The 26,524-nt window shown below is 40.2% G+C and overlaps 1 protein-coding gene across 2 annotated transcripts; it reads right to left on the bottom strand.

Annotated features, from left to right (window-relative positions):
- Positions 1–1,599: 1,599 nt before the first annotated feature.
- NELFB (negative elongation factor complex member B) lies at positions 1,600–19,096 on the bottom strand. Of its 2 annotated transcripts, none has more exons than XM_020981768.2 (13): positions 18,664–19,096; positions 15,584–15,747; positions 14,902–15,001; positions 14,083–14,313; positions 12,621–12,806; positions 10,634–10,746; positions 9,027–9,129; positions 7,239–7,334; positions 5,194–5,336; positions 4,707–4,813; positions 2,995–3,136; positions 2,418–2,526; positions 1,600–2,125 (listed from the first exon to the last, which is right to left on the bottom strand). In XM_020981768.2, the coding sequence occupies exons 1-13, from the start codon at positions 18,763–18,765 to the stop codon at positions 1,979–1,981; spliced, it is 1,743 nt and encodes a 580-aa protein (XP_020837427.1). In that variant the 5' UTR covers positions 18,766–19,096; the 3' UTR covers positions 1,600–1,978. The 2 variants fall into 2 exon arrangements, with proteins under 2 accessions (XP_020837427.1, XP_020837428.1); XM_020981769.2 differs by having other exon boundaries at positions 19,009–19,096.
- Between the last annotated feature and the right edge of the window lie 7,428 nt (positions 19,097–26,524).

Here is a 26,524-nt window from a genome sequence, read left to right as displayed (position 1 = left end):
CTGCGGAGGCTGTCAAGTACAGTATTTCAATTACTCAGGCCTTAGTCACTTTCGGTTTGGGATGGCTGGGCCCAAAATAAAGTATGTAATTTATGTAAGTATGTAATGTATTACATAAATTTGTGCAACCTGTCAAGGACCTGCTAAGCAAATTCTTGAAGTTAAAACAAAAAAAAGATTTGTTTTGTAGGGATAGAGAGGTGACCAACCTGAGAACAAATTGTTTTCAATTGTTAAAGAAGCACTTGTTTTCATATACATCATTTCCTAATGATCATCTAAGTGATTCTACATAATAATGCCTGAAAATTTAGCACTGATTCCAGCATTTACTGGAAAGTACTAGACTATTTCTTTGACAGTATATATAATTTGAATGTTCACCAGTTCAAGGCATACTCCCCCAAACTAATGTGGTTTGACTGTTCTGTGAATTCAGAAGCCCTATCGTCCACTTGAGGAATCAGACTGAAATAGTCCCTTTCTTTTATCAGGTCTCACAGCTGCCAACGTGGGGTTTTAGGAGGCAGCTTAACAGTTCAAAGTGAAGCCCTTCTAGTGAGGCCTAAGTATCTAATTCCTCTTTCATTAAAGGAAGTGTCCAAGGTTCAGCTCTGACACCTCCAAGATGGAGATGACTATGTGAACACATGGTTGGTTCTATTCTTGCATAAAACAGAAGCTGCCTTTTTAACCTATGTAACTACTGTCCTTCCACCTTTATTATAGTAATTAAAAACCAACAAAACAAAATAAGAGCCAAGAAGTTCTCCAAGGCATTTAAAAACGTAAGAAAACACATAAGACTTCTGAGAGGCTGAGCGCCATGGCAAACCCCCGTAGTCCCTGCTGCTGGAGGCTAAGTCTGGTGGGTCACTTGGGTTCCAGAGTTCTGAGCTGCCGTAGGAAGGGCTAAAGCTGACGGGTGTCTGCACTAAGTCTGGCACCGATATGGTGAGTCCCTGGAAGCAGAGAGCCACAAGGCTGCCTAAGAAGTGGCGAACCAGCCCAGGCTGGAAACAGAGCAGGTCAAAACTTCCATTCTCATCAGCAGCAAGGTGAGGTCTGTGAGTGGCTGCTATTCTTACAGCTTGGGTGAGACAGAGAGACCAAGTCTTAAAAAAAAAAATCCACACAGCCTTCTAAGGCTGCAAGTATAAAACACAACATCAAGGCTGAGGTCTAAAGAGGTCTGCCAGAGAGTAAAAAACGCAAGTATCTTTTGGTCCTATGACCCAATTCCAGGAATCCAGCAGCAACAGTAGGGGGAGGAGGGGGAAAGAACTCCTAAAATACTTTTCCTCCTGACCTGAGAGGCCATCCCAGAGTTTAAAAAAAAAAAAAGGTTTTTTTTAAAAACTCTCTAAATCCATCAGCCACTAAAGAATGATCTAGTTCTAAAGGGGCACATATTATCATCTTCATCTCACAGACAAAGAAACTAAGGCACAGAGGTTGCCTATATAAAGGTTACATAGTAGGCCAGAAATGGAACAATGAATAAAATTCTAAACAAATAATTCCAATCTAACTGGAAGCCTAGATTATAGAATTATTCAATTCTGTACTTATCTATCAAAGAGGCTCATGAAGACTCTATGACATTTTGCTTTTTATCACGCACATTCACCCAACACTGCACTGAAACCACCATGACCACTTTGAATAACTCAGGTTAAGAGAGGTGAACGATTCTTATCTTCCACCAATTCGTTCCCTAATAAGGAAGAAACCTCTTGGATTTCTGTGTAGACACATACACACTATCTTCAGACCCTTCCCACTGGCCTTGACGAAGCTAGGATCTGCTAACTGCACAGACTTTGTAACACTAACAAAACTTCAGCATTCAATATAAAGTCCTCAGGAAATTCTTCACAGTGTAGTGATGACAAACAATTCCCCAACCTTCAAGGGCTATGGAAAACTACATGTCCTCAGGTACCATAACCACGACCGAGGCCAGGGTCAGAGCACCTCAAAGCGCTGCTGGAGTTGGGACAGCAGGAAGAGGTAGCTCTAAAGCAGGAGCTTCCACCGCCTGGGCTGGACTGGGTTTGCAATGTTCCAGGTGTTCCAGTTTCTCTCCAAGCTGGTTGTAAAGATCCTTCACAGCCTCCCCACTCTGCAGAAAAAGAAGGAAAAGAAGATGAAAGTCATACTTTTGGTTTTAGGTTGTTACTACTAAAAACAGTAAATCGTATTATTACCCAAGTGTTTTAACACAGACAACTGAGATGTGTTTAAGATATAATTAAAACTTGAAAGTAATTACACTTCAGAAGCTGCTATCTAAATAGAGCAGACTTTCTCCATTTAGCAGGAGGCTGGGGACAGGATCTGGATTTCAAGTCTAAAAGCGCTCTTCTTCAAGCTTTTAAAAATATAATCAACAAAGAGCTAACCAACAAGCTCACCTGACTGGTAGGTTCCAAAGTCTTTTGGAGGGATTCCAATTTAGTAGGGGCCACTTTGTGATGCAGGTGAATCAGGAGCCTGAGAACATGGCGGTGTACATTCTCCTTTCTAGAGAAAAAAGAACCAAGTATCATTTCCCCTCCCCACAGGATAGAATAGGTGGCTGAACTAGGCAGGCATCCAAGAAAGTAAAGGTAGATTGGCTGGCGTTTCAGGAAAATGAAGAATGGAGATAAAACTTGTGCTACCTAATATGGGGGCCCCTTCGTGTCTGTAGCACCTTCCTCTATTCAGAAACATCTTGATCCTCACACTCTGGCAAACATTAGAATTAGAGTCTCTCATGAAGGACATGTTTCAACAAGACTGGCTAGTCTTAATTCTTTCTAGTCCTCAAAAACCTAAAGAAAGTGCTATTCCAGAAAAGATTCCCACATGGATCATTTTAGATGAACAATATTCAAGAGACTGAGTAAAAACCAGTCAGAATTGAGCCAAATGATCTTGAAAAGGATGCAATACAACATAAGCTTGTTCTGGAAGCACTTTATATTAACATCTCTACAACTAAGTTACCTTGAGAGGCAGGTGAGGAAAAATCCATCAAATAAACTGGTACAGAATTCTTCCACAGCAAATTCATCTGCCAGCAGAGTAAGGTTCCCAGTGAGCAGGTGAAGGAATATATCACTGAAGGCCAGGTCTCCGAATGTCTCCACTGCAACAGTAATGGGGGGTTAACTAACCACAGAGTCTTCAAGAAATAATTTCTTTGTATAAAAAATAAATTTTTAAATTCTGAACTTAACACCACATAAAAATTAACATTTCTGCATGTAAAGTAGAAAAATATGATTATCCACAAAACTGACAATCTATTATGTACAGCTTACTTTTCCTTTTAAGTACATAATAAATTCAACAAGTTAACTTTCAAAGTTGTCTTTCTTGTTTGTTTCTTTCTAGACTTCCTTCTACTCTTCCGTGCATTAGAAAAACTGTTTCAATGGCCCTCTTTTCTGTTTCTTTTTTTCTGACAACTCTTCCTATTGCTAATCCTTCCCATTTCCATAACACTCCTCCCCAGTGAACAAAGAAAACCTTTATAATAAGTATTCATAGTCAGGCAAAACAAATTCTCATACTGGCCAGGTCCAAAAATATATAAGTCTAATTCTTAATAATTACTCTATAATTAGCAGAAAGTTAACTAGGTTGCACAGCATCCATTCATACACCGTCCTTCCACCATTCCCACCCTAGAAAAAGTCTTTAAAGTTAGGGTGAGTTATCTGGCCCTCCTGGCTCTGCTTCTGACTTTCTGAACTTTGCAATGTCAGCTGCAGCCTTACTCTGAAACTTCCCTCACCCAAACACTCCTGTGGACTTCTCAACCCTGGAAGTTTAGTCTGCCCTGAGGGACCCTGACTGGCCAACGTTCATGTCCCTTCTGATCCTGCTTCTGCCTAGCTAGACTTCTACACCCTTTCCCCTACTCGATATCTTTCTTCCTACTCTACCTACCTCTCTTTCAGCTACCTTTGGTAGAACATAAGCTTCTTGGGGGCAGGGATTGTCTTTCTTTTTGCTTGTATTAGTATCAAGAGTGCTTGCCAAAGTGCCTGGCACATAGTGGATGTTAACAAAAGACTGGCTGCCTTACCTTGGGGTTGAAAAGCTGGCACCAGATAGCCAAAAATACCTACATTTCTGACACCAGGGCCAAGTCTGTAGAATAGGTTCCCTCTTTCCCCCATTCCTCATGACCCCACAAAACCAAAATTAAGCATGACCCCAAAGACATAACTTCTGCACCTGCTTCCAAGAGTCAAGGCTTTGTACTCTTCTTTCTACAACAGAGTAGAGGGGAAAGAGCACTGAGCTTGAGAATCAAAGGTAAGGTTTCAAATCCTAGTTTTGCTACTTACTATTGTGTGACCTTGGGCAAGTTTACAAAGCACTTTACGTACATTATTTCATTTGATCCTCACAACAAACCCATAAGGTAAGTGCTACAGGTATTATCATCATCATTTTTCAGATTTGGAAACTGAGACTCAATATGATTAACAATTATTAGAGGCAGGATTCAAGGTTTCCTGATTCCAAGTCCACAGTACTCTTTCCACTACACCACTACAAATGCCAGTTGTTCTTCACAACGTGCTATTCCCTGTCCCAGTATGCACCTTACATTAGGGCCCTTTGACATCAATCTCTGATCTAGATTCCCTTTTGTCCTCACCCATAACACTTTGATGAGAAAAAGTGAACAAGCTAAGACTCACCTAATCCAGGCAAAAGTCGGAGAAAAGCATTTTTATTCCTTTGCTTTGTTATGTGAAGGACATAATAAAGCCCCATTTCACAGGCCATCCTATGCTCCTGCAAGAACCTGCAAAAGATCATATCAACAATACATCAATATCTTTGCTCATCTGTCCATACTGATACCTTACATATCATATTAAACCCAATGATATAGTATATTATTATTGGTTATAGAGGTTATATTTCTGTGGTTTCTGACAAGTTATCTGAAATAACAGCATTGGCAAATCTTTAGGACTAGATAATTTAAACACTATAACACAATGTTTCCATCTAGAATCCACTAAAAGTATAGCTCCATCTGCTCCTTTTCTTTAAGTATATTTTCAAAAGGTTTTTAAGATGCCTTAAACAATGAACCATTATAAAGCTCACTGCCTAAAAGCTTTGCATTATTTTGTTCAGATGTTCTTTTCAACATTATTGATCATTTGATTGACATACTTGGTAAAGCTTTCAGGAAGGGTGTTAGGGTATGTGACTGATGCCTTCTCTTCTGTTGGTAGTTTCTGATCTACATTGAAAGTATAGTCATCCACCACAAAAGACATAAGCATTGGCAAAAACCTAGTGATCAGCTCCACTTCCTGGAGAAGAAAGAAAAAAGTTTAGATTAAAAGTCCTTTTCAGCCCAAGTGGAAATAAAACAAAATCCTGTTCAAGTCCAAACTCCCCACCCAGGTATTGAAGGTCTTCCATAATTTTATTCAGTCCTTTTCCCCCAATTTTATTGCCTATTTTTCCCTAACACATATCTCCCACCCAGGCTGGTTTCCCAGCAGCAGGTACCTTGCTTATCCCCTGTTACCTGTCTAGATGTCTTTCCCTTTATGCCAATCCCACCCAAATTCTACTTATCCTTCAGACACAAGCTGCATCCCCTCTAAGAAGCCTTCCCAGAATACTCCAGCCTATTCCATCTCTCCCATTTTTACACTCCTAAAGTCCTTATTCCAGGACCACATACTTAGGCACTACAGAGTTTCTTTCTACATTATCCTCTAATTGTTTTGTGGCAATAGTAAACCCCAGTGAGACTGTGAACTGTGAGAGCTGGGCAGAGACCCACACTTCTTTGAATCCACCACACCACAGCACAAAGCATGGCCTACAGTAAATGATTAATAAAGACTTATTCAATGCACAATTAAGATTAAAGTTAACTTAAATGGTAATTTTACAAAACAAAACTGACTATAAAGATCCAAATGATGCTTGTCTAAGCTTTTAACGCAGGCTCCCCTGATACTGCGAGTTTTATGTATGACAAACACATTCAAAGGAACAAACACTGCTATGAAGTCACAGGTAAGCAGCCCAGGAGCAAAACAGAAACCAAACAATTAGAAGTACAAATTCTGTCTTGGCTAGCAACATACTTTGTGACCTTGGGTAATTAATTTCTCAGGGCTTCAGCTTTCTCAATCTCATAAATGAGGAGGACTGAACCAGCTTCTGTTTAAAGGGCTCACAAGAAAAATCACAAAAATATTTAAAATAATTTTAAAATATCAAAATTTATGTTATAAAATATTCCTTATGTAATTCAATTGTTACCATTACTTATTACTATGACTGCACAATCTCAAGGTATTTATTTACTTTATGCTGACAGAAAAGCCAAGAAGACAGTGGGTTCAAGTGTAAGTTTCATTTTAGAATGAATAAGTCAGGGCTTATAGCTTTTTCTTTTGATGGAATGTTGTGTTCTAATACAAGGCAATCCAAAAATTCCAAAAGGTGTTCACATCAAACCGGCCTCAGCACAAATGCTCACTGGTAGCACTAGAAAGTGTATTCATTAAAGAATGATTCTGCCTGACCAAGAAGTTCAAAAGATTAACCACTTAACAATATGTCTTGTGTTACTTATAGAGACAGTTTACTATAAATAAAGGCCTAGACATTTGGTAATCATAGTACAAAGTCGCAGAGTGATGGAAAGGACCACTGCAGCCATCTAGTCCAACCCACACCTAAATGGGAATCTCCTTTATACCATTCCTGACAAGTGGTCAACAAGCCTCCATATAGAAGCAGCCAGTGATGGGAAATTTACTTCTTTCTGGAAGTAGTCTATTCCAGTTTTGGACAGTTCTAATAGTTAGGAATTTGCTTCTTACATTCGGCCAAAGTCTGTTTCTTCAATCCATTACCCTAAGTTCTGTCCTCCGAGACAGAGGAATCAACTTCCAAAGGCAGAGTTCTCCCCATACCCCACCATGGGCCCAGTCATGAGCCTCGTCACAGAATTACACTCTAAACGTTATAGCTAGAAGAAACCTTAGAGATAACATGATTCTGCTCTAACTTCCTGCCCACATCAGAAACATGAAAAAAAAAATGAGTCTCCAAAAAGGGAAGTGACTTGTCTAAACTCATATAACTAGAGCTGGGATTTGAACCCAAGTCTCTCAAATCCTAGCAGTACTCTATCACAGCCTTATGCCTAACTAAAGAGAAGATTCAGATAAATTAAAACAAATTACCATCTTTGGCTCCTTGAAGACCTGACTGTCAATCATGTCCCAAGCCCCCTGTCCCAGGGAGAGCATTCTTAGCAGTAAAAGCAGATCAGGACTTTCCTGTAAATATAGAAAAAAAAATTGTTTAACTGCTCTCATTCTATTTGTTTACAATCTTTAACAAGTGCACTTTTATCAGAAACTGGTTTATTTTCACTTATTGCTAAAAGTATCAGTTTCACAGAACCAAGAAAACAGCCTATATGTCCACACAATATGAACAATGAAAGACATCCAAATGCTAATCAATACAGTGACTTCAGAAGACCAACAGGGAAATATATTTCTCACTTTTTGGCAAAGAGGTGATGATGCAGACTAATGCAGGTACTGTCACACATGATCAATATGTTCCTTCATTTTGCTTAACTACAATTCTTTGCTATAAAGAAGCATTCTTCTAGAAGCAGGAGATGTCATTGGGATATGGTAACAATATTAAGAAGAAAAAGTTTCAGTTACATTTAAAAAGTGTCAGCTTCACCCTCTATTCACATGCACAAGTTATTTCAACCAAAAAAAAAAGTCAACCTTTCAATCAAGTGAGGTGAATTATTCCTTCTACATGGACTTTTATTTAATTACATTTTCTTTTTCAATTAACCAAAATCCTCTTTCTCTTCCTCCTACCTGCCTCTAATTGAAAGGGACAGAAAAATAAGGCCTTTATAATATATATATATATGTATGGTCAAGCAAAATTTCCACATTGGCCATATCCAAAAAAATCTATCTGACTCGATCTATACTAAATCCCATCAGGAGGTGGGGAGCATATCTCATCATGAATCCTCTACAATTGTGGTTGGTCATTGGATGGATCAGAGTTCTTGAGTCTTCCAAAGTCATTTGCTTTTATATTATTGTTATGGTATGAATTGTTCTCCTGGTTCTGCTCACTTCCCTCTGCATCAGTTCATATATATCTTCTCACGGTTTCTCTGAAACTGTTCCTATCATCATTTCTTAAAGGACAATATTACATCACATTTATATACCATAATTTGTTCAACCATTCCTCAATAGATAGACACACCCTCAGTTTCCAGTTTTTTGCCACCACAAAAACAGCTGATATAAGCATTTTGATTTTCCTCTTTTTTTGTTATCTTTAAGGTATAGACCCAGTTAATTGTATTGTTAGGTCAAAGAGTATGCACAGTTTAATAGCTTTTGGGGTAGAGTTATGAATTGCTTTCTAGAATGGTTGGATCACTTCACAGATACACCAACAGTACATTAATGTATTTGTTTTCCCATACCCCCAGGAGTATCTGCCATTTTCCTTTTTTGGTTATCTTTGCCAATCTAATGGGGGTGAGGCAGAACCTCAACATTGTTTTAATTTTCATTTCTCTAATTATTAGTGATTAGAGAATTTTTTCATATGGCTTTTGATTGCTTGGATTTCAACTTCTAAATACTGCTTGTTCATATCCTTTGACCATTTATCAACTGGGGTATGGCTCTTATTCTTTTAAGTTTGAATCAGTTCCCTATATATCTTAGAAATGAGACCTTAATCAGAGAAACTTGATGCAAAGATTTTTTTCTCTTTATACATGGGCTTTTATTTTAAGCCACTATAGTAGAAACGGGAAGCATAAGCCTAAAACATCCACTCCCAAATAGTCTTTAGGCATTTGCCACTAGCTGAACAAGAACTTATAGCTGATTCTATCAGCTAGCTTTCTTTTCATAACAAAGGCAAGGCTAACTCAGGTTATGTCCTCTTCAGTTTCTGCCACTCACCCTGGGTAAGGTTTCCTGACCCACCAGTTCTTGCAGATGTCTTATGGTGCTCAAGGACAGCGTATTAATCGCAAAGGGATCACATAGAATCATAGACAAATCACTGAAAGGAACAAGTGATAAGTTTATATTCCCAGATTAAAGACATCCCACACAGAGCTAACAACCAATCGGTTCATATTCTTAAAGAAACATTACTTCATTTTTAATCAATGGTCATAGCACAGCCCCAGGAGAGGAAAGAACTTAAACTAAGACACAGAAAGTTAGTGCCATTTAAAGCAGTGGTAACAAACCGAAGGGCCACAAAACCGAAAATAAGGATCCCTGTACTGCACATTAACTTTAAAAAAATCACATGTTAATCATAAATTGTGTTTTCAGTTATTTTGTTAAATATTTCCTAAACATATCCTAATCTTATCTGGGTGGCCTGTTTGATACCTCTGCTCTAAAGGATGTCAGAGAGTCTCTAAAAGAACTCCCTCAGTTTAAGAGGACAATGAGAAACCCCAAAAGGGAAAGTAACCTGCCCAAGGTTACACAGCCAGTTACTGGCAGAACTGAGACCAGAACATACAATCTCCTGACTTCTAGTTAACTGATATTTCTACCACATCACACTGTTCTTCCAGAACCATTAATCTACAATTTACAGACTGGGCTTCAAGTAAACAAATCTGTTCACATCAGCTAGAAGTGTTATTTCTGGACAGAACAATCAGGTTATCCTAAAACAAAAAGGAAACCAAAAAACCCCCACTATGTTTCTGAAACTTATTTAAAAAAAAATCTTAGTATCGTCTATAATCGATATAAACGATCTTTAAGAGATGAAAATAAAACTACTTTACCTCCTTAATTTGACCACCTACTAAGTCGAACTTTGGTTCTAAAAGCCTTATCCAGGCTTGAAGTTGGGTAAAAAACAGGTACCTCAAATTCTGAATCCTTCCAGTGGTCACAAGAAGAATACATAAAAGTTAAGTGAACATTTATCAAGCATTGTCGCACATAGGACGCCCCATTTAATAGAATATTTAATGCCAAGAAAAACGCCTCATAAAAAATTCTCCTTGTGAGATTGTGAAAATGTTCGAAAGGCAAAGAATTACAACATGATTGGACCCAAACCCCCTAATTATCACAGTAAAGTTCAAAATCCACTCCTTACAACTAGAACCAGGTACATAAACGCTCTAAAATAGAAGCAAGGTCTTGCTTGTCAGTCCCTGCTTGAAAGGAAGTGATGCCTAAGATAAAACCCCATAAATAAATTTATTAATTAAGAGTGACAATATGCTAGGGAAAGGTGTGGGAGGAAAGGAGTAATTTACTTAATAGGCTATTATAAGGACAGCGAAGCTTGAAAGAATCATTGTTCAGATCTGGAAGGAACCTCAGAGGTCATCTATTTCAACATTTTAATTTACAAATGAGGAAACTGAGGCCTAGAGAGGTTAAGTGACTTGCCAAAAGCACCACAGTAGGAAGAGGTAGAGCCAAGATCACACCGAGGTCTTCTGGCTTCAAATTCATCGTTCTTTCCACTGCATCATGCTATTAATGCTATTTGTATTATATGTGCCTGAGATAATTCCACTCACCCCAACACTTGCTCTTGACCTTTCTTCACTCCATCCAGGAATCCCTGCAGCTCCCGAGCTCTCTTATTATCAACAAACTTTTCTCGGATGCAAGCATCAAGACACCAGGTGAACTGTATGGTGAATAAACCACAGGGACAAACTCAAAGGATATGTCTTCTAATGGTAGGGTTATATACAAGCCTTTTTTCTAAATGTAACCAGGTTTCACAATTCACCCTTTTCCAACTGGCTAAACCAAACCTTGTAACATAAATACTCTAGGTGTTAAAAAAAAAAAAGGTATTTTTCAAAGATTAATTAGCTGATACTAGAATGTTTACATATTTCTCTAATTATGATTAAGACACAAGGAAAAGCAAATACTTTTCTGCCCTGTTTGTTGTAGTTATTCAGTAAACATGAAAAGGTTAGTATACTATTTTGTAGAACTAGCTTTGAAATTTTAAGAGAAAATTGGGACAAGGAAAAGGGCACTACTCTCCTATGGGTGAAACTGAAGTATTAGAGCCCTGTAAGGTTAAAAGCCTAGGTCAAAACAATTAAGCATTAATGACCAATCTCAGTCCAATGAATTAAAAAGCAATTATTAAGCAACTACTATATGCTAAGCCCTGCACTAGGTATTGGGTGTTCATGTATGAAGGATGAAATAATCCCTTCCTGCAAAGAGCTTATGTAAGTCCAGAAAACTGATGGTAAAACACAGCTCTCTCCTATCAGTAAAGAGGATGGGGGCTCCAGATATAGAATATGACTGACAGACATACACTGTCAAACTCAGTAGACATGCCAGTTGGTTATGCTTAAATGTTGTTTTTTAAACTGACAAACAATTAGTAGACAGGAATTAAGGGAGAAATAACTGTATAAAAAACAAAGGATGTCAGTAAAATAACAACAAAAAGTTTTAACTGGTCATCTTTGGCCAAGTGGTAGAATTTTGATTAGAGAAACAGAAAGCTAGGTTAGCTCTGAGGGTCTATTAAAATACAGAGAGGTCAATGTGGGGATTTGTTTTGCTGGATTATGCATAATTTGTTATGAGGATTTTATTTTTCATTTTTATTTTATTATTCAATTGATAAAGGGGTGAGAAGAGAACAGTAGGAAAGATAATACATGCTTGTTAAAATAAATAATATATTAAAAAACCAAAACAAAAAATCTGGAGGGTCTACAGGTGGCTCCTTTCCCCCAGAGCAGGGATAACCCTTTCTCTTTATCATGCTTCAGACAGTATCACTTTATACACACAGAGAGGTCTGAAGTAATCAGAAGGATGGATCAGTTCAAAATAAGGATGCTGTCTCACACCCTTCTTACCCTTCTGAGAAATCTTTTAAGAGGCAAAAACCACGGACACATTTTAGTTTTTCTCATTTCTAAAATAGGAGCAATTAAGTTCTAGAGTCCCAAACGTTAAGAACACCTCTCAGACACCTTGTTTCCTTTAAAATAAACGGAATTTCATGAGCAGTAGGCTCTCCTTCCCTATAACCCCTGCTTAAGCTCTAGTGTAGGGGTTAGATCAGGAAGCATTCAGGTCTGGTCTAATACTTCCCAGTAACTATCATTCACATTTGTTTGGACTACTGTAATCTTAGCAATGAGCCCCACATAAGTGTTTTTCAAACAATACTTTAGGGCAATTCAAAGGCTAAAATAGTGGTTTACAATTGGATTTTGTTTCTCATCAATGTTAATTAGCTCATCATAATCAGTAAGCTTAAGACTAGTAGCAGAAGTGCCAAGAGGTAAGAAAGACGATATGAAAGTCCAATCATTCTAGGGAAATCCTCACTGACCTGACAACTCAGAAACAGAAAAGGCAGACGTCATTATGATCTTGTCTGTGATGACATCAGCATTTTCCCGGTTTGGGGTCACATGACAGATCCACCAGCTGCTTAACAGCCTGCATGTGGCATGTGCTGACATATTAACATAAACCTGATGGAGGTCCCACAGTATTTATATCTGGTACCTTATGGCACGGATCCACCATGCAAATATCACTGATGTCCAGGTCATGTAATGACATTAGCAGCTCAGCCCTCAAGGTACAGTAATGGACATTCCTTGTCCGCAGGAATAAGGTTCGAAGGAACTGCAACACCATGTCGTAGAGTTTCACATTCTTCCCAATCATTTGTGTCAGTTTCTGTACTACCTAAGTTCAAAGTCCAACCAAAAGGAAAGAAAAAGAAATGATTTATTCCTCAGCCTGTGAATCAGCATCAGAGACAGGGGATGCCTGAAGCTCAGAGAGATAGCGGAACTCTCCAGCCTGTCCCTCCCAACTCTGACATCTTCTGATCTAATCCTGGTTCTGATAATAACAGCAAACATAGCTAGCATTTATATGGTGCCTAATGAATGCCAGATGTGTTACAATTATTATCTCACTTGATCCTCACAACAACCCTGGGAAGTAGGTACTGTTATTATCCCCACTTTACTGATGGGAAAACTGAGGCAGGCAGTGCTTAAGTGACGGGCCCAGGGCCACACAGTTAAAAAGTGAGGCTAGATATTTTTCTTTTTTTTTCCTCAGTGTGGTAGAAGAGACAGAAAATAACTGCTTGTTAATTTTTTAAAAAAGCTTAATTTGAAAAACAAAAAACAAAGAGCCAAAATCTGTAGTTGTTTCTAGTTCCACTCTATGAGGCACAATAAAACAAGTCTAATCCCTCAGCCTTATGACAGGTCTTCAAATACTTAAAAATAGCTACCCTAGGGGCAGCTAGGTGGCACAGTGAATAGAGCACTGGCCCTGTAATCAGGAGGGCCTGAGTTCAAATTTGGCCTCAGACACTTGACACTTACTAGTGTAACCCTGGTCAGGTCACTTAACCCTAACTGCCTTGCCAAGAAAATAGCTACCATAGCTCCCTTTATACCTTTTTTTGCCAGAATAAATATTCCTAGTTCCTTTCAGTGATCTTCTTACGCTTATCACTGGTCTTTCTCTTCCAAAGATGGCCTATCTGTGTCTGAGAACAGCAGGCAGCACTACTGCCTCCCACGTTCTAGATGCTGTGAATCTCCAGGCTTAGTGATCTGTTCACGTGACTCAGGATTTTCTCAGGAGTATGTCCAGCCAGGCTGCCATCCCCCTCCAACCCTCCCAACGTTCATCATGGAGCCTAAAGTTCTCACAGTTAGACTCACTCTTTTGAATCAAGTCAAATTCCTAGTTAAAAATCACATCTGTTCTCTAAAGGAGGAGTACGTTAAGCAGCTTTATGATTAGCCACTGTTACATTACCACCAATCAGTGCAGCAGATTAGCTCAGAATGAAGTCCAGGAAAGCCACCCTGTGGGCATTTAAGGCCAAGCTGATGGACAACAGCAGAGGACAGAACACCACATAGGAAGTATGGCACAGGCAGAGAAGCAGGGTAAGGAATTACAGTGTAAATACACATTTTCCTTTGGCCCTCACCTCCCCCTGACGTCTTGTTTTAGGAGACGGACTGAAGAAATTATGCAAGACAGACACTTCATTGCTGAAGAGGATGTTCTCCTTCTCCAAGATGTACTGTTTGAGCAGTGGAGAAACTTCATCACCAAACAGAGCTTGGTTATCCTGCCAAATCTGTCGCTTTACCTCCACAGCACATGCCCGATATAGCTCCTTGTCAGCCATCACCAGTTTCAATTTTTTTTCAGGAACCTGCAAGAACACTTGAGTATCAACGTTTTTTCTTGATTAGCTTTTATGTTATATAATGTGGATCCAGTTGACACAACAACCCATCTCCAAAGAAGGTTGCCAATCTCCCTCCTAAAACTTGGGTGGAGTGCCCAAAGTGTAAAATAATGGTAACTGTAGCAATAGCACTAATTTTAACATGTCTTAACTAAAAATCAATTAACTTCTTAAAATATCTTTTCTTTTTCAGAAGGACTGAAGACCAAATTTCTTATTTCCAAAATTCAAAATCCTTTGGATTTTGTATTAACTGTTGAAGAGAAATACAGAATAAGGGGGAAAAGCTGTAACTTTTCTTTCAAAGTGAACATAAGCATACACGTTACCTTAAGAGGTGGAAAAAACAAGGCATTATTTGAGCTAGACAATAATAAATGTTCTCACAGAGGAAGTAAAGACAAAGAAAGTGAGAAATTGGATCTGCACTATAACAGCTAAGAGACACCAACATGTTGAGACCCTATGTCCTGAAGCAGTAAAAAGACCTATCAGTCAGGTACCACCAATTAAGTCACTACCATGTGCCACAAGTATAGCACTTGATTTTACCTTTGGCAAGTGTTTCATTACACACATCACCACTGGCTGGAGGGAAGGCATTTTAACCAGGGAAAAACTTTTCTCCAAGAGATCTTCTAGCTTCTTGTACCTAGAAATACATAGGTGATAATTATAATGGACTCATCCACTCTAAATGCAGATTGAAACATACTTTTTAAAATTTTCTTTATTTTTTTTCCTTTTTTTTTGTCTGTTTTCTTCTGCAACATGGCTAATAGGGAATTATTTTTTGCATGACTTCACATGTATAATCCATATTAAACTGCTTACCTTCTCAAGGGAAGAAGGTGGGAATTTGTAACTTAAATTTTTAGAAAATTATTGTTAAAAATATTTTTGCATGTAAATAGGAAATAATTAACAAAATTTAAGAAATATGAAATCCTGCAAAAAACTTTAAAAAAACTGATTCACCCTAGTTTCTGGTTGCTAGTTTATCATGCACCAGAAAGGGCTAAGAAGTGAAACCACAGAATAAGATCAAGAAAATGGGTGTTGTTCCCTGTGTCTGCACTCAGACTGCCATTAACTAGAACAATAGTCTGAAAGCAATAAGGATAATTGTCCACCGACTGAGATAGCCAGAAAAGCTTTTGTGTTTATAGCCAGTGCAATAGTAGTGCCTCTAAAGAGAGATAGCCCCTGCCTGGCTCTTTCTCAGGATTTTTACCTTTCTTCAACCTTTCCTTCAGCAGCAATGGCAGACACTCTCTCCAATAACTTGTCTCTCAGCTCATCAAAAACTGACTGGTGGAATTCTAGCCGAGGTGTCCCATGCAGGTCCAAGAAAGGCAGAGCAGACTGTAATGATGGCAGTAGGACACCATTCTCTGTCTAATAAAGCAAAGGTTGATGTTAAATAAAATTCATCTTATAGAGGAGGTACCCAAAAAAGGAGAAACAAACACATTTAACTCTGGACAATATAAACCACGAACAAGGTTTTTTGAAAATAGGTATTACCCAAACCTTTTCAAACAGTTATCGAATAATTCAAATCAAAGAGTACTAGACTTGGAGTCAGGGATCTGGGTTTAAATCTTGCCTTCTGAATTACAACTGTGTGATTGAGCAAGCCATCATCTCTTGAGTCTGTTTCTTCATTGTAAAATAAGGCTCATAGTATCTATCTCATTGTTGTGAGGATTAAATCAGAAAATAATGGATGTTAAATGCTTTAAAAGATTTAAAGTACTATACATAATATGTATTAAGTAGGTGTCGAAGGAGAAAGCACTGGGTTTGGAATCAGGAAGACATCTTCATTAGTTCAAATCTCATCTCAGACACTTACTTGCTGTGTGTCCCTGGGCAAGTCACTTAACCCTATTTGCCCCAGTTTTTCATCTGTAAAAATGAGCTGGAGCCACTCTAGTATCTTTGCCAAGAAAATCTCAACTTGTCATGAAGAGTTGGACACGACTGAAAAATGACTCAACAACAAGCAATGGTACACCCATCCCTCACAATACAGCCCCAAGACGGTGACTCCATAGTGCCCCTCCAATTATCATTAAACACTATTCCGTCCAGGTGGGGAACAAAATCAAACCCACACAGAAAATTCCAAATTCCTCATAGATCCAGTCCAACTTCCTAATTTTACTGAGGAAAACAAGGCCCAGAGAGGGGAAGTGACTTGCCTACATATCACACAGTAACAGTAATAGAGGTGGATTTGAATCCAGATCCCCTAAGGTCTAGGCCAGGTCTCTAATCTTGAGTACAAGGTTAGATATAGATGAGGACAACTGCAGATGGCCCTCTAGATGTAGACAGACCCTTAATGAATGCTTGTTAGGTGGTGCAGTATATAGAGTGCTGGGCATGGAATCAAGATCTCAGTTTAAATCCTGACCCTGTGCAGTTCATTTGTACATGGCACAAATACCGTGGTGGAATAAGCACCAACTTGTGAGTCAGGAAACTTTGGTTCCACCCTTGGCTGACACTAGCATTCATTGTGTGACTCTGAAATTACTTCCCTTCTGTGGGATTCAATCTCCCCATTAGCTGAACGAAGGTATCAGACTACATGGTATTTAAGGGCTCGAATTGGGAGGGGGGGAAAGAAGGTTGACTGGCAGTAAAAGGATTCAAACACTTGTGAAGTGACTAGAACCTAAACCCAGCACCCAAGGCCACTCTGTTGTACTACTCACAAAGGAAAAGGCCTATTCCCTCTTCCTTCACCTATAAAGGCTCGAGTGATTTGAAAATCAATCCTCTAGTTTTAGGGCATATGATCAGAGATTAAGAGCTAGACTGGGCATTAGAGGCCAACTAGTTCAACCTCCTCATCTTACAGATAAGGAAACTGATTGCAAGAGGTCAGGATTTAAATCTAGATCTCCCTGATTCCAAGCCCACCATTCTATCTACTGCTTAACCTAGCTGTTCACATATTCCCTATATCTAATAGTTCTATGCTCTGTGCTGCATCTCTGGGCCCCATGCTCCCTGTGCTCTGCGGAAACAAAGTTAAATAAAGCTTCCCATGGCTCTCCTGAAGAGTGTAACTGGAAATTAAATGTCATTAAAAAAAAAACCCAAAAAACTGGGACATCACTCCATTGATCACTGACAGTGACTAAATCATATTTACTGGTTCTTTAAGTACCCTAAAATTGCATTTCATTTAGGCCCAGTGATCTGAAGAAGGGGAACTTGGTCCCTCCTTACTATCTCCCTACACATCTCAGGTTTTAACAACTTGGTAAAATTTTTGTTTTGTCCTTTCCAAACCAAAAGTCCTTGGTAGAAGAAAAAAAAAGAATTGAATAGATCTGCCTTTTCTTTACTCTATTCTCAACATCCCAGCTATCCTAAACAAGTCTTAACCCTTCTCTGATCTTTCTTTTTTGTCCAATATAACTAAAACAACAAAGCCATTTTGATATCTGTAGAATTTCTCAGTCCTGAAACTATTCTCACTTTACTGTGCCAAGCTTTTCTTTTTTTAAACTCATCCTCCATTACCTGCCTTTGGCACATGAGTTTTAGTGGATTTGTAGGCTCAACATCATGACATAGTAGAAGAAAAGGTTTTAGTGGATTTGTAAGCTCAATATTGTGACATAGCAGAAAAAAGGTAATGTGAAGAAATTTAATCTAGGCTACTTTAAAAGAGGTATAGTGTTCAGAAGGAGGGAACTGACAATATCATTACGCTCTCTGCACTGGTCAGATGACATCTGAAATAATGCATCCAGTTCTGAGCACCATAGAAGGGGATTAATTAACTAGAAAGCATCCAAGAGTAACCAGAATGATAGAGGCCTGGAAACGATGTCATACAATAAATGGCTGAAGTGCCTGGGGATGTTCAGAATGGAGAAAAGATTTAGCAGGGACATGATAACCATCTTCAAGTGTTTTAAGAATTGTCATCTACCAGAGAGATGAGGTATGTTCTTCTTGGACCCACAACACAAATCTAAAATCGATGGATGGAAGTGAAGTAGATTTGGGCTTAATGTAAGGGGAAAAGTTCATAACAACTAAAGCTGACTAAACGTGGATTGGGCAGCTTTGGGAGGCAGTGGTTTCTTCCTCATTTAAAGGTCTTCAGGCACAATGGCTGGATAGTCATGTCAGGTTATGTTGTACTGAGAATTCAGGTCTGGTTGGCCTGGATGACCGAGCCCTGAGGTCTCTTACACCTCGCAGATCCTGTCACTCTGGGCTCTGGGTCTGGAAAGGAAGAACCGACTCGTAGAGGCCGGTACTGGGGGCCTGGGGATCCCGCACCTGGAACTGCTCGATGGCTTTGAGGGGCTCGGTGCAGTTGGTCAGTGTCTCCTTCAGGTCCTCGCCGTTGGCCACCCCCAGGTCCTGCAACCCCGCGAACATGGAGGAAGCCCCGGCCCCAGCCCCTGAGGCTGCGGTGGCCCCGGCTCCAGCTCCCCCCGCAACCCCCGAGCCTGGCCCCGAGCGGGCCTTGGCCTCCTGCGTCCCATCTGCTCGCTCGCCTCCGGCTGCCGCCGCCGTTACCCCAGAGCCCCGCTCTCCCGGCCCTCGGGGACCTGCAGATCCGGCCCCGGCCCCGGGCCCGGGCCCAGGTTTTTCCCCGGCTCCCTCCAGTTCGACCAGTACCCGCTCGAAGAAAGCCCGACCCTTCCGTCCCGCCTCCCGGAGTTTCCGGTCCGTCCTCCGGCCGTCCGCCTTGAAACACCGCCCCAACACCAAGGTTCCTGGGAGAGGCCTGCCGGCCTTCGCACAAGGACCCGGATGTTCCGCCCACAGGCGTTTCCGCTGACGTCACTGACTCTCCTCCCACATCTCCCTCGTGCTTTAAGTGTTTTTCAAGCGCTTCCGTGCATCTACGGCAAACCTTTTTAGTTGATAATCGGTAGCTTCTACCTCTGGTGTTCGACTTCCCCGTGAGACCCTGGGCGAGTTGCTTCCCTTACTTTGTACCTCAGTTTCCTCATTTGCAAAATGAGGGCGTTGCACCGTGTCCGCTATTCTCGCCCTGGGTCTCCCCTCGGCTCCGGCCAGGCAAGGTCCTCGCTTCTGCGCCGGCTCACAGGGGCTATCGTCTCCTTCTTCCCCTTTCTGCCTCCCATGGCATCTGTTAAGGGGCAAGTTGGGCTAAATTACTTCCAAGGCCCTTCAACTCTTGTGATTCTGTGGGTCTGACAAACATTTCATAAGCCCTTGCTATGTGCCAGGCACCAAAGAAAAAAACTCCTGGCCTCAAGGAGCTTACATTCTAATGCAGGGGGACAACAAGAATGAGTCAGAACATACAAGATAAGTACAGAGTGGATGGAAGGTAATACGAAAGAGGTGGCACTAGCGGCTTGTTGGGGGGTGGAGGAGAGAAAGAACGGTCTTTTGGAAATGATGGAAACAAACTCTAACAACAACAACAACAATAATAATAGCTAATATTTATATAGTGCTTACTATGTGACAAGTGCTTTACAATTATTACCTCATTTGGTCCTGACAGCAATCCTGGGAAGTAGATGCTATTATCCCCATTTTACACATGAAGAAACTAAGGCAAACAGGTTAAGTGACTTGCTCAAAAGTCACACAGCTAGTAAGTGTCTTGACTCCAGGCCCAGTGCTCTATCCACTGCACCATCTGGTGACCTTTATAGCCTCTCTTCTTGGTTCCGTTCTTTCCCTTCTTCACTAAGTGCCCACAGCAGTCCACACTGTAGGACCCCGGCTGAGTCACTTTTCGTCTCAGTATCTTCATCTATAGAACAGAGATAATGTTATTTTCACTACCTCCCTTCCTGAATTGTGATGAAAGTGCTTTGGAAGCTTTATGCTATATACCTTTTTTTTTGAAATGTGAAGTATTATTGCTTGTATAGCAACAGTCTTATTAATATTCTTACTTCCAACACCCCCTTAAAACCCAGCCAATCTGTGCCTTTTCAACATGTATGATTCTTATCTGTGCACTCATAGAATATGTTCATTGCAAGCTATTCTAAATAACAAATTTAAATAAAGTTTGTGAATTTATGCTCTGAAAAGCACATTTCTGAGTATCTCCAACTGCAAATGACCATTTGTTTCTCATTGATATTATGAGTGCCGACTCATTTATTATGTGCAGTTGCAACTTTCCTGAATTGCTTGTGTTTAAAATGTAGCTTTTTATGAATAAAATTGTACATAGGATGTGTATTGATGTGTAAAAAACTCCAAGTATTCCCTGCTAAATACAAAAAAGAAAACAATTTGTTCTTAGAAACATTTAAAAAATTTAAATATTAAAATTTTCCATTCAGCAACCTGGTATGTGGGAGTACAAGTTTCCTTTATTATTATAAAGTATATACTTTGTACACATTATATAATAAAAATGTATTTTAAATATCTTAATTATCTACAATTACAAAGATTAAATTTCTACCTATATATTTTACCAAAAAATGTATTTAAATTTTTAAAAAACTTTTCTCAATTTTCCGCTAAACAAGATCTCACAATAAAATTATAAAAAATGAAATTCTAGTGAAAAACAAAAAGCAATTGCATTTTTGATGAATTTAAGTGTTTTATTATATGAGGGTTGCATTTTGAAAAAAGTTGAAGCTTGCAAGGTTGCATTTTGTGTATTTATGCAATATAATTTAATGGGATATATGTGGTTTTTATTTTTAAATCTTTAAATTTTAATATTTAAATTTTTAAAATGTTTCTAAGAACAAATGTTTTCTTTTTCTATTTAGCAGGGAATATTTGGAGTTTTTTACACATCAATACACATCCTATGTACAGATTTTCAGCATTCTTGAGGATCCTCTACTTTCCCTTCCTTCTGCTTCTGCCTTCCTCTCCTTTCCTACACTGTCTTCACATCTGATCATTTCCGTTTTGCTTTCCTTTCTTCCCCTCTCTTTTCTCTCTTTGCTGGAGAGCCTGAAAAGAAGGTTTTCACCAGTTCTGACCCACTTTTGGCAACCCTGGTAGCAGGTTAATTTGCACATATTTGGTAGCTTTAGAGATGTAGCTTTTGTTTTCTTTTCCATTCAGCAAATATCTGTAATTCAATTGTGTAATATATGGGGTCATGTGAATTTGAGGAGATAAGAATCTTGTTGGGATGGTAGCAGAGCCCTTTGATCAAGTTATGAAATAAGCTGTTGTGGCTTGGAGTTGCCTTTCCCTCCACCCACTCCCCTCCTTTTCACTTGTGGGTTGATTTTGCAGGGGGATGGTCGAATACCCTATGGGTTGGGACTTCTAAAAGATAGCTCAAGTGCCTCCATCATTAATAGTCAATAGACACAATTAGTTTAAAGTCAAGGCATCTACTGTAATCCCTGCTTGAGTTCAGGAGTTCTGCCCTACAGTAAGGACCAAAGAAGCTTTAAGAATCATTACACATGACCAAGACAGAATGATCAGGACCTAGGAGACTCAGATCTTCAGATCTTAACAAAACTAATGTTAGGTTTTCCTTGAAAATAATTTGTCTTCCAGAAGATATAACTTCTGTGGTAGATGCTTTGTCTCACAGCTCGGACTCCTAAGACCCTGACCCATAGGGCTTAGACAGAACTTTTGCTTTTCCCAGGAGTGTATGCATTCTTGTTAGAGCTCAGATCATTTCTTATCATCACAAGGGCTAGTAAAAAGCAATTGTTTCTGTTTTGGCCAGAAACCCTGAAGATCTTCCCCTCCCAGATTGACTTTTTTTTTCTTTTTTGAGTAGGTAAAGAGGCCATTCTCTGCCTCATTTCTTACCTAGCCTTAATCACTGAATGGGCATTGCCTCAGAAAAACTGAGACCTGGGAAAAACCTTAGCTTAAAAAGGCCAAGGCCTGCCACTGCTTCCAGTGCCATCTCCAGTCATCCTGATCTATATTTCACCACTGGACCCAGATGTATCAGTCTGGAAGAGAAAGTGAGGCTGGTGTCTGCACATCCCTCCCTCACTTAAATCCGATTCACTTGCATGTCATGGCATCAGCTCCCTGACGTCGTAGTCGTCCTCGAGAATGAAGGGCAAACAACAACAACAACAACAACGAGGACCAATGGGATTGAGTGTCTGTATTAAACCCATCACTAATATGGTGAGCCTGGAGAGCACGAGGCCACCGGGCTGCCCAGAGGGGTGAAGTGACCCAGGGTGGAAAAACAGCTGGTTAAAGCTTCCATGCTGATAAATATCAGAAAGGACCAAGTATTTATCAAGCACCTACCATGTACCAGGTACTGTGCAAAGTGCTTTACAAATATTATCTCATTTGATAATTATTAGGATTGGGCCTAGGAGTGTCTGGCCAGTTTAAGTGAGATTGGGAGATCCAGTCTCAAAAAACAGAACTGAGGTAATTTGGCCTATTGGATAGAAGGCTGGCCTCAGAGTCAGGAAGACCTGAATTCAAGTTCTGGGCAAGTTATCTAACTTCGGTGCTCACAAGCCCCAAGGTAGAGACAGTTTCCTCTCTGGAGGTTCCTTATACTAGTAAAATAACAGACCAATGTTCCACTGAAGTCCTCTTCAAATACCAGGTTATGGGTGACCTTGGGTTCTTGAAATTTAGGTCAGTGGAGTCCAAACCCGTGTCAGGTTCTCTCAAGCTGGAAAGGCTTCAAATGGGAGCCCAGTACAGTGATAGATTATGTCTGCTGCCTGAAGATCAGGCTAGCTAAATATAGAGAGGCTTATAACCAGAGGGTCAGCCACCAGATAATGCATTTTTTTCAGCCATAGCAGCTCTTGAAATAGTTTGTTTTAAGATAAAGGGGCTGCCATCTACATCAATGGGGACAGCACCTACAATTAAAAAAACCCACAAACCTCAGACCTTTAGATGTATTCAAGTATAATTAGTAACATTAGAAGCAGTGTGGTATAGTAGATAAAGCATTGCACTTTGAGTTTGAGAAGACCTGAATTCAAAGAAATCAAAGAAGACCTCAGACCTGTGTGACCTTGAGCAAGTTGGCCTCTCTGGGCCTCAGTTTCCTCATATATAAAATGAGATGGCTGGATTTTACTTCCAGAAATGTTCCTTGTTATGCCCCTCTCTTATGTGTGGCAGAGTGCCTTGCTTACTCTGAGTACCAGCTTTGTCTTCACTATCTCCCTATCATTTGAGGCCTAGTAGCATGTGGCATCATAGATTTAAAGCTGGAAGGAAGCTTACAAGCCATCAGGTCAAGTTCCCTTATTGATAGATGCAGAAACTGAGGTTGAAGGACTTGTCTAGGGTCCCACAGCTAGTAAGTATCTCAGCAAGATTTATACCCAGGTTTTCTTGACTCCAAGTGCCTTTATCCATTACACCACAGAGCCTCACCATCCCAAAGCCTCCCCTGACAACATTGAATATCAGAGTTATAGGCCAAAAGCTCCAACCCATGCTCATGTTTGAGTCTAGAAGGGCAGTACTAGCCAGGGAAGTGGTTCTCATCTGGGGGCTTTAAGCAGGAATGTGTTGGAGCCAGCTCAGAGTGGGTGGGGTGGGAGGCTGATTGTTAAATCTTCAGTGTGAACATTTTCACCTTAGAAACAGGGCTACAAACCAAGCCTTGATTTATTGTTTTGTTGATTTTCTAGACTTAAGTGATGGGGGAAATGCAAATTAAGCTTAAAAGTGTGTCGTATCTACATTCCCCCCTCTATCCCCCCCAAAAAAGAGCTGGTTGTTAAATATTTACCAGCACACTTCTGGGTGTAAGGAAGGTAGTTTCCTGACCTCCTCCCAGAATTATTCTCTTTAATTACCTTGCCAGTACATGAAACTCTCCTTAGACCTCTGTTTTGAGGGGAGAAGACTTGCCTTCATCAGGTTCTGTTTAATAAGTAACATCCAAGAGACTTTTAAGATATTTATCTCCTAAACCCTCCCAGTGAGCCAATTTTGTCACTTATTTCCTTTGTGAACAGAAGTTTCAGCATTGCTAAGGCACTGAGAATCTAAGGAGAGGAGAGGAGACAGAAAGGGCAGGTCATTTTGCCTGCAGCCAGCTCTGCAGGAGGGCACTAGTGACTAGATGTTCCAGGAGAAAGGCCTGGCCTCCCTTCCCTTCCCAGACCATACCTCCAGGATCTCCTTCTCAGGGTATGTGGCCAATTTGTCCTCCGGAGAACTTTTCCTTTCTCTTTCAAACGACAGCAGCTGCTAAGACCCCATTACCTTCAGGGATCAGTAACAGAGACAATGAAGGAACTCCCATGAGGTCTCAGAGATTGAGAGCTTAAAGACCGGTAGCATCTGAGGAAACCTTATTCATTGTCTCTTGACCCTAGACAATGAGCTACACGGTGAATCTGCCAATTCAGTCCAAATAAGCCTAATCCAAGTTCAATAGGGGTTACACAAGCATCCCTTTATCAAAGAAAACATTTTACAGAATTTAAAATTTACAAAATTAGTTGAGGATGGAATAATATACATATATATTTATTTACTTATTCATTTATTTTTGCCCAGACCTATGATGTCATCCGTGTGAGAAGCTGCAGGAAACTTTACCAAAGTAGTCCATCACCTGCTTTGAAAGCTGCAGTCTTTGATCGTTATTTAGAGGCTCTGAGACATTGTCACTTGCCCAAGCATGTGAAGAAAGTATGTGTCAGAGGCCAGACTTGAAGAGAAAACTTTTTGATTGAGGCTGACTCTCAAATGACTTTTATATAACACATATAAAACCATTATGCTGAAGATATATTTAAGCTGGGGGAGGCCAAATATTAGGGAGACCTCTGGGTAAAATATGAGTTTGCAGTCAAACTATTACACATAAAAACATGAGAAATCCAGTCTAATCTATTAAGCATTTATTGAGCACCTATACAACGTGGATGGACTGGCCTGTGGGGCCAGTCTTTGGAGCATAGGCAGATGTTCCTTACTTTATTCCAGTCCCAGAACTATGTGGAAACTTGGGGTAATCAGTTTCCTGCTATATGTGACTTGTTCTGTGTGATGATAAGGAGTCTTCTAATTGGCTTCCAGGCTAGGAGAACTGACAACTCAAGGGCTATAGATATGGAGCCTAGTGTGATTATAAAAGGGGCAATCTGCCCATCTCTCTCTGCCTTTTGGCTTTGAAGTAGGAGGGCTACTTTGAGTTGCCTCCCTGAGAGACAGGTGAAGGGAGGGCAGAGTGATTTTGCTGTTTCCCATTCAGCCTTGGTGGCTGGGAATTCACAGCTGCCTCTTTCTCATTGTCTGTCCTTTCCTGTTCTTAGATGAATATATCAAGATGGAAGTGATGATCTTATGAGTTTAGAAGACCCACCAGCAGTTGAAAGTGACTGATAGTATTAGCTGTGATATCCATTCAAGCAATGGTGGCTACCAGGAGGGAAAGTGAGTATAGATAACACAGTCATTTGAAAATAGTAGCAATCCAGGCATTGTGACTCCTTATAGCAGAAAGTAATTTCAGCTATGGGCTCTTAAAAGGCCCTGACCGTTAGTGGAGAGCTACACCTAAAGAGAACCTTATGAAGATTCTACGAAAGGAGAATAGGGCTTTCAGTGTAGGAGTTATGAATTTCCCCTTTGACAAACATGTTCTCTCCGTGTGTGCTTCATTACCATTAGGTTATGTCCACTCTCCCCATGGACACCGTATGTATTTTGGGGAGAGTGTATTCAGGTCTTTGTTGCTGGAGCGGGGGTGGGGTGGAGGGGGAAGTGCTTTGTCCCAACTGTTTTCACAACATTTTAGCAAATACCTTTTCTGAAAGCTAATTGAGATTACTGGCAGATTCTTAATGGAGAGCATATCAGCGGAGGCTCAAGATCAACAGTAGTAAAAAAAAAACACAACCAACCCAGCCCTTCAAGGTTTCCCTCCGAACTTTGAGAGTGAGTAGTAACTGTCCTGTGGGGAGCTCCAATGCACCTTGGCGGAATGAGCCCAGAAGGGGCGCTATATTTGTTGTATGTGAGGCATCACGGCGGATGCTAAGGATACAAATGTAAAACGAAACATAATCTGTGCCCTCGAGGAACTTACATTCGATTGAAGGATACAACATGCAAACAAATAGGCATGTACATGATAGTTTGAGGTGGAAGGGGTTGACAACTGGGGAGATCGGGAAAGGATGACCTGACCATGAAGGAGGCTAAAATCCTAAGAGATGAGAAGGGCGTTCAACCTGTGCGT

This window comes from Phascolarctos cinereus, unplaced genomic scaffold (assembly GCF_003287225.1).
Source record: "Phascolarctos cinereus isolate Bilbo 61053 unplaced genomic scaffold, phaCin_HiC Scaffold_2;HRSCAF=192, whole genome shotgun sequence".
NCBI lineage: Eukaryota > Metazoa > Chordata > Mammalia > Diprotodontia > Phascolarctidae > Phascolarctos > Phascolarctos cinereus.
Note: the sequence above shows the minus strand (reverse complement) of the source record. Positions and strands in the feature narration are given on the sequence as shown.

What these genes read in the sequence shown, in the direction of transcription:
- NELFB (XM_020981768.2), bottom strand. Translation starts at nt 18,765, where the DNA reads ATGTTCGCGGGGTTGCAGGACCTGGGGGTGGCCAACGGCGAGGACCTG. An exon ending in GTCAGGAAACCTTACCCAGG is followed by an intron (nt 7,335 to 9,026) that starts GTGAGTGGCAGA and finishes CTATATTTACAG; the next exon opens with GAAAGTCCTGATCTGCTTTT. An exon ending in TCTTCAAGGAGCCAAAGATG is followed by an intron (nt 5,337 to 7,238) that starts GTAATTTGTTTT and finishes TTTCTTCTCCAG; the next exon opens with GAAGTGGAGCTGATCACTAG.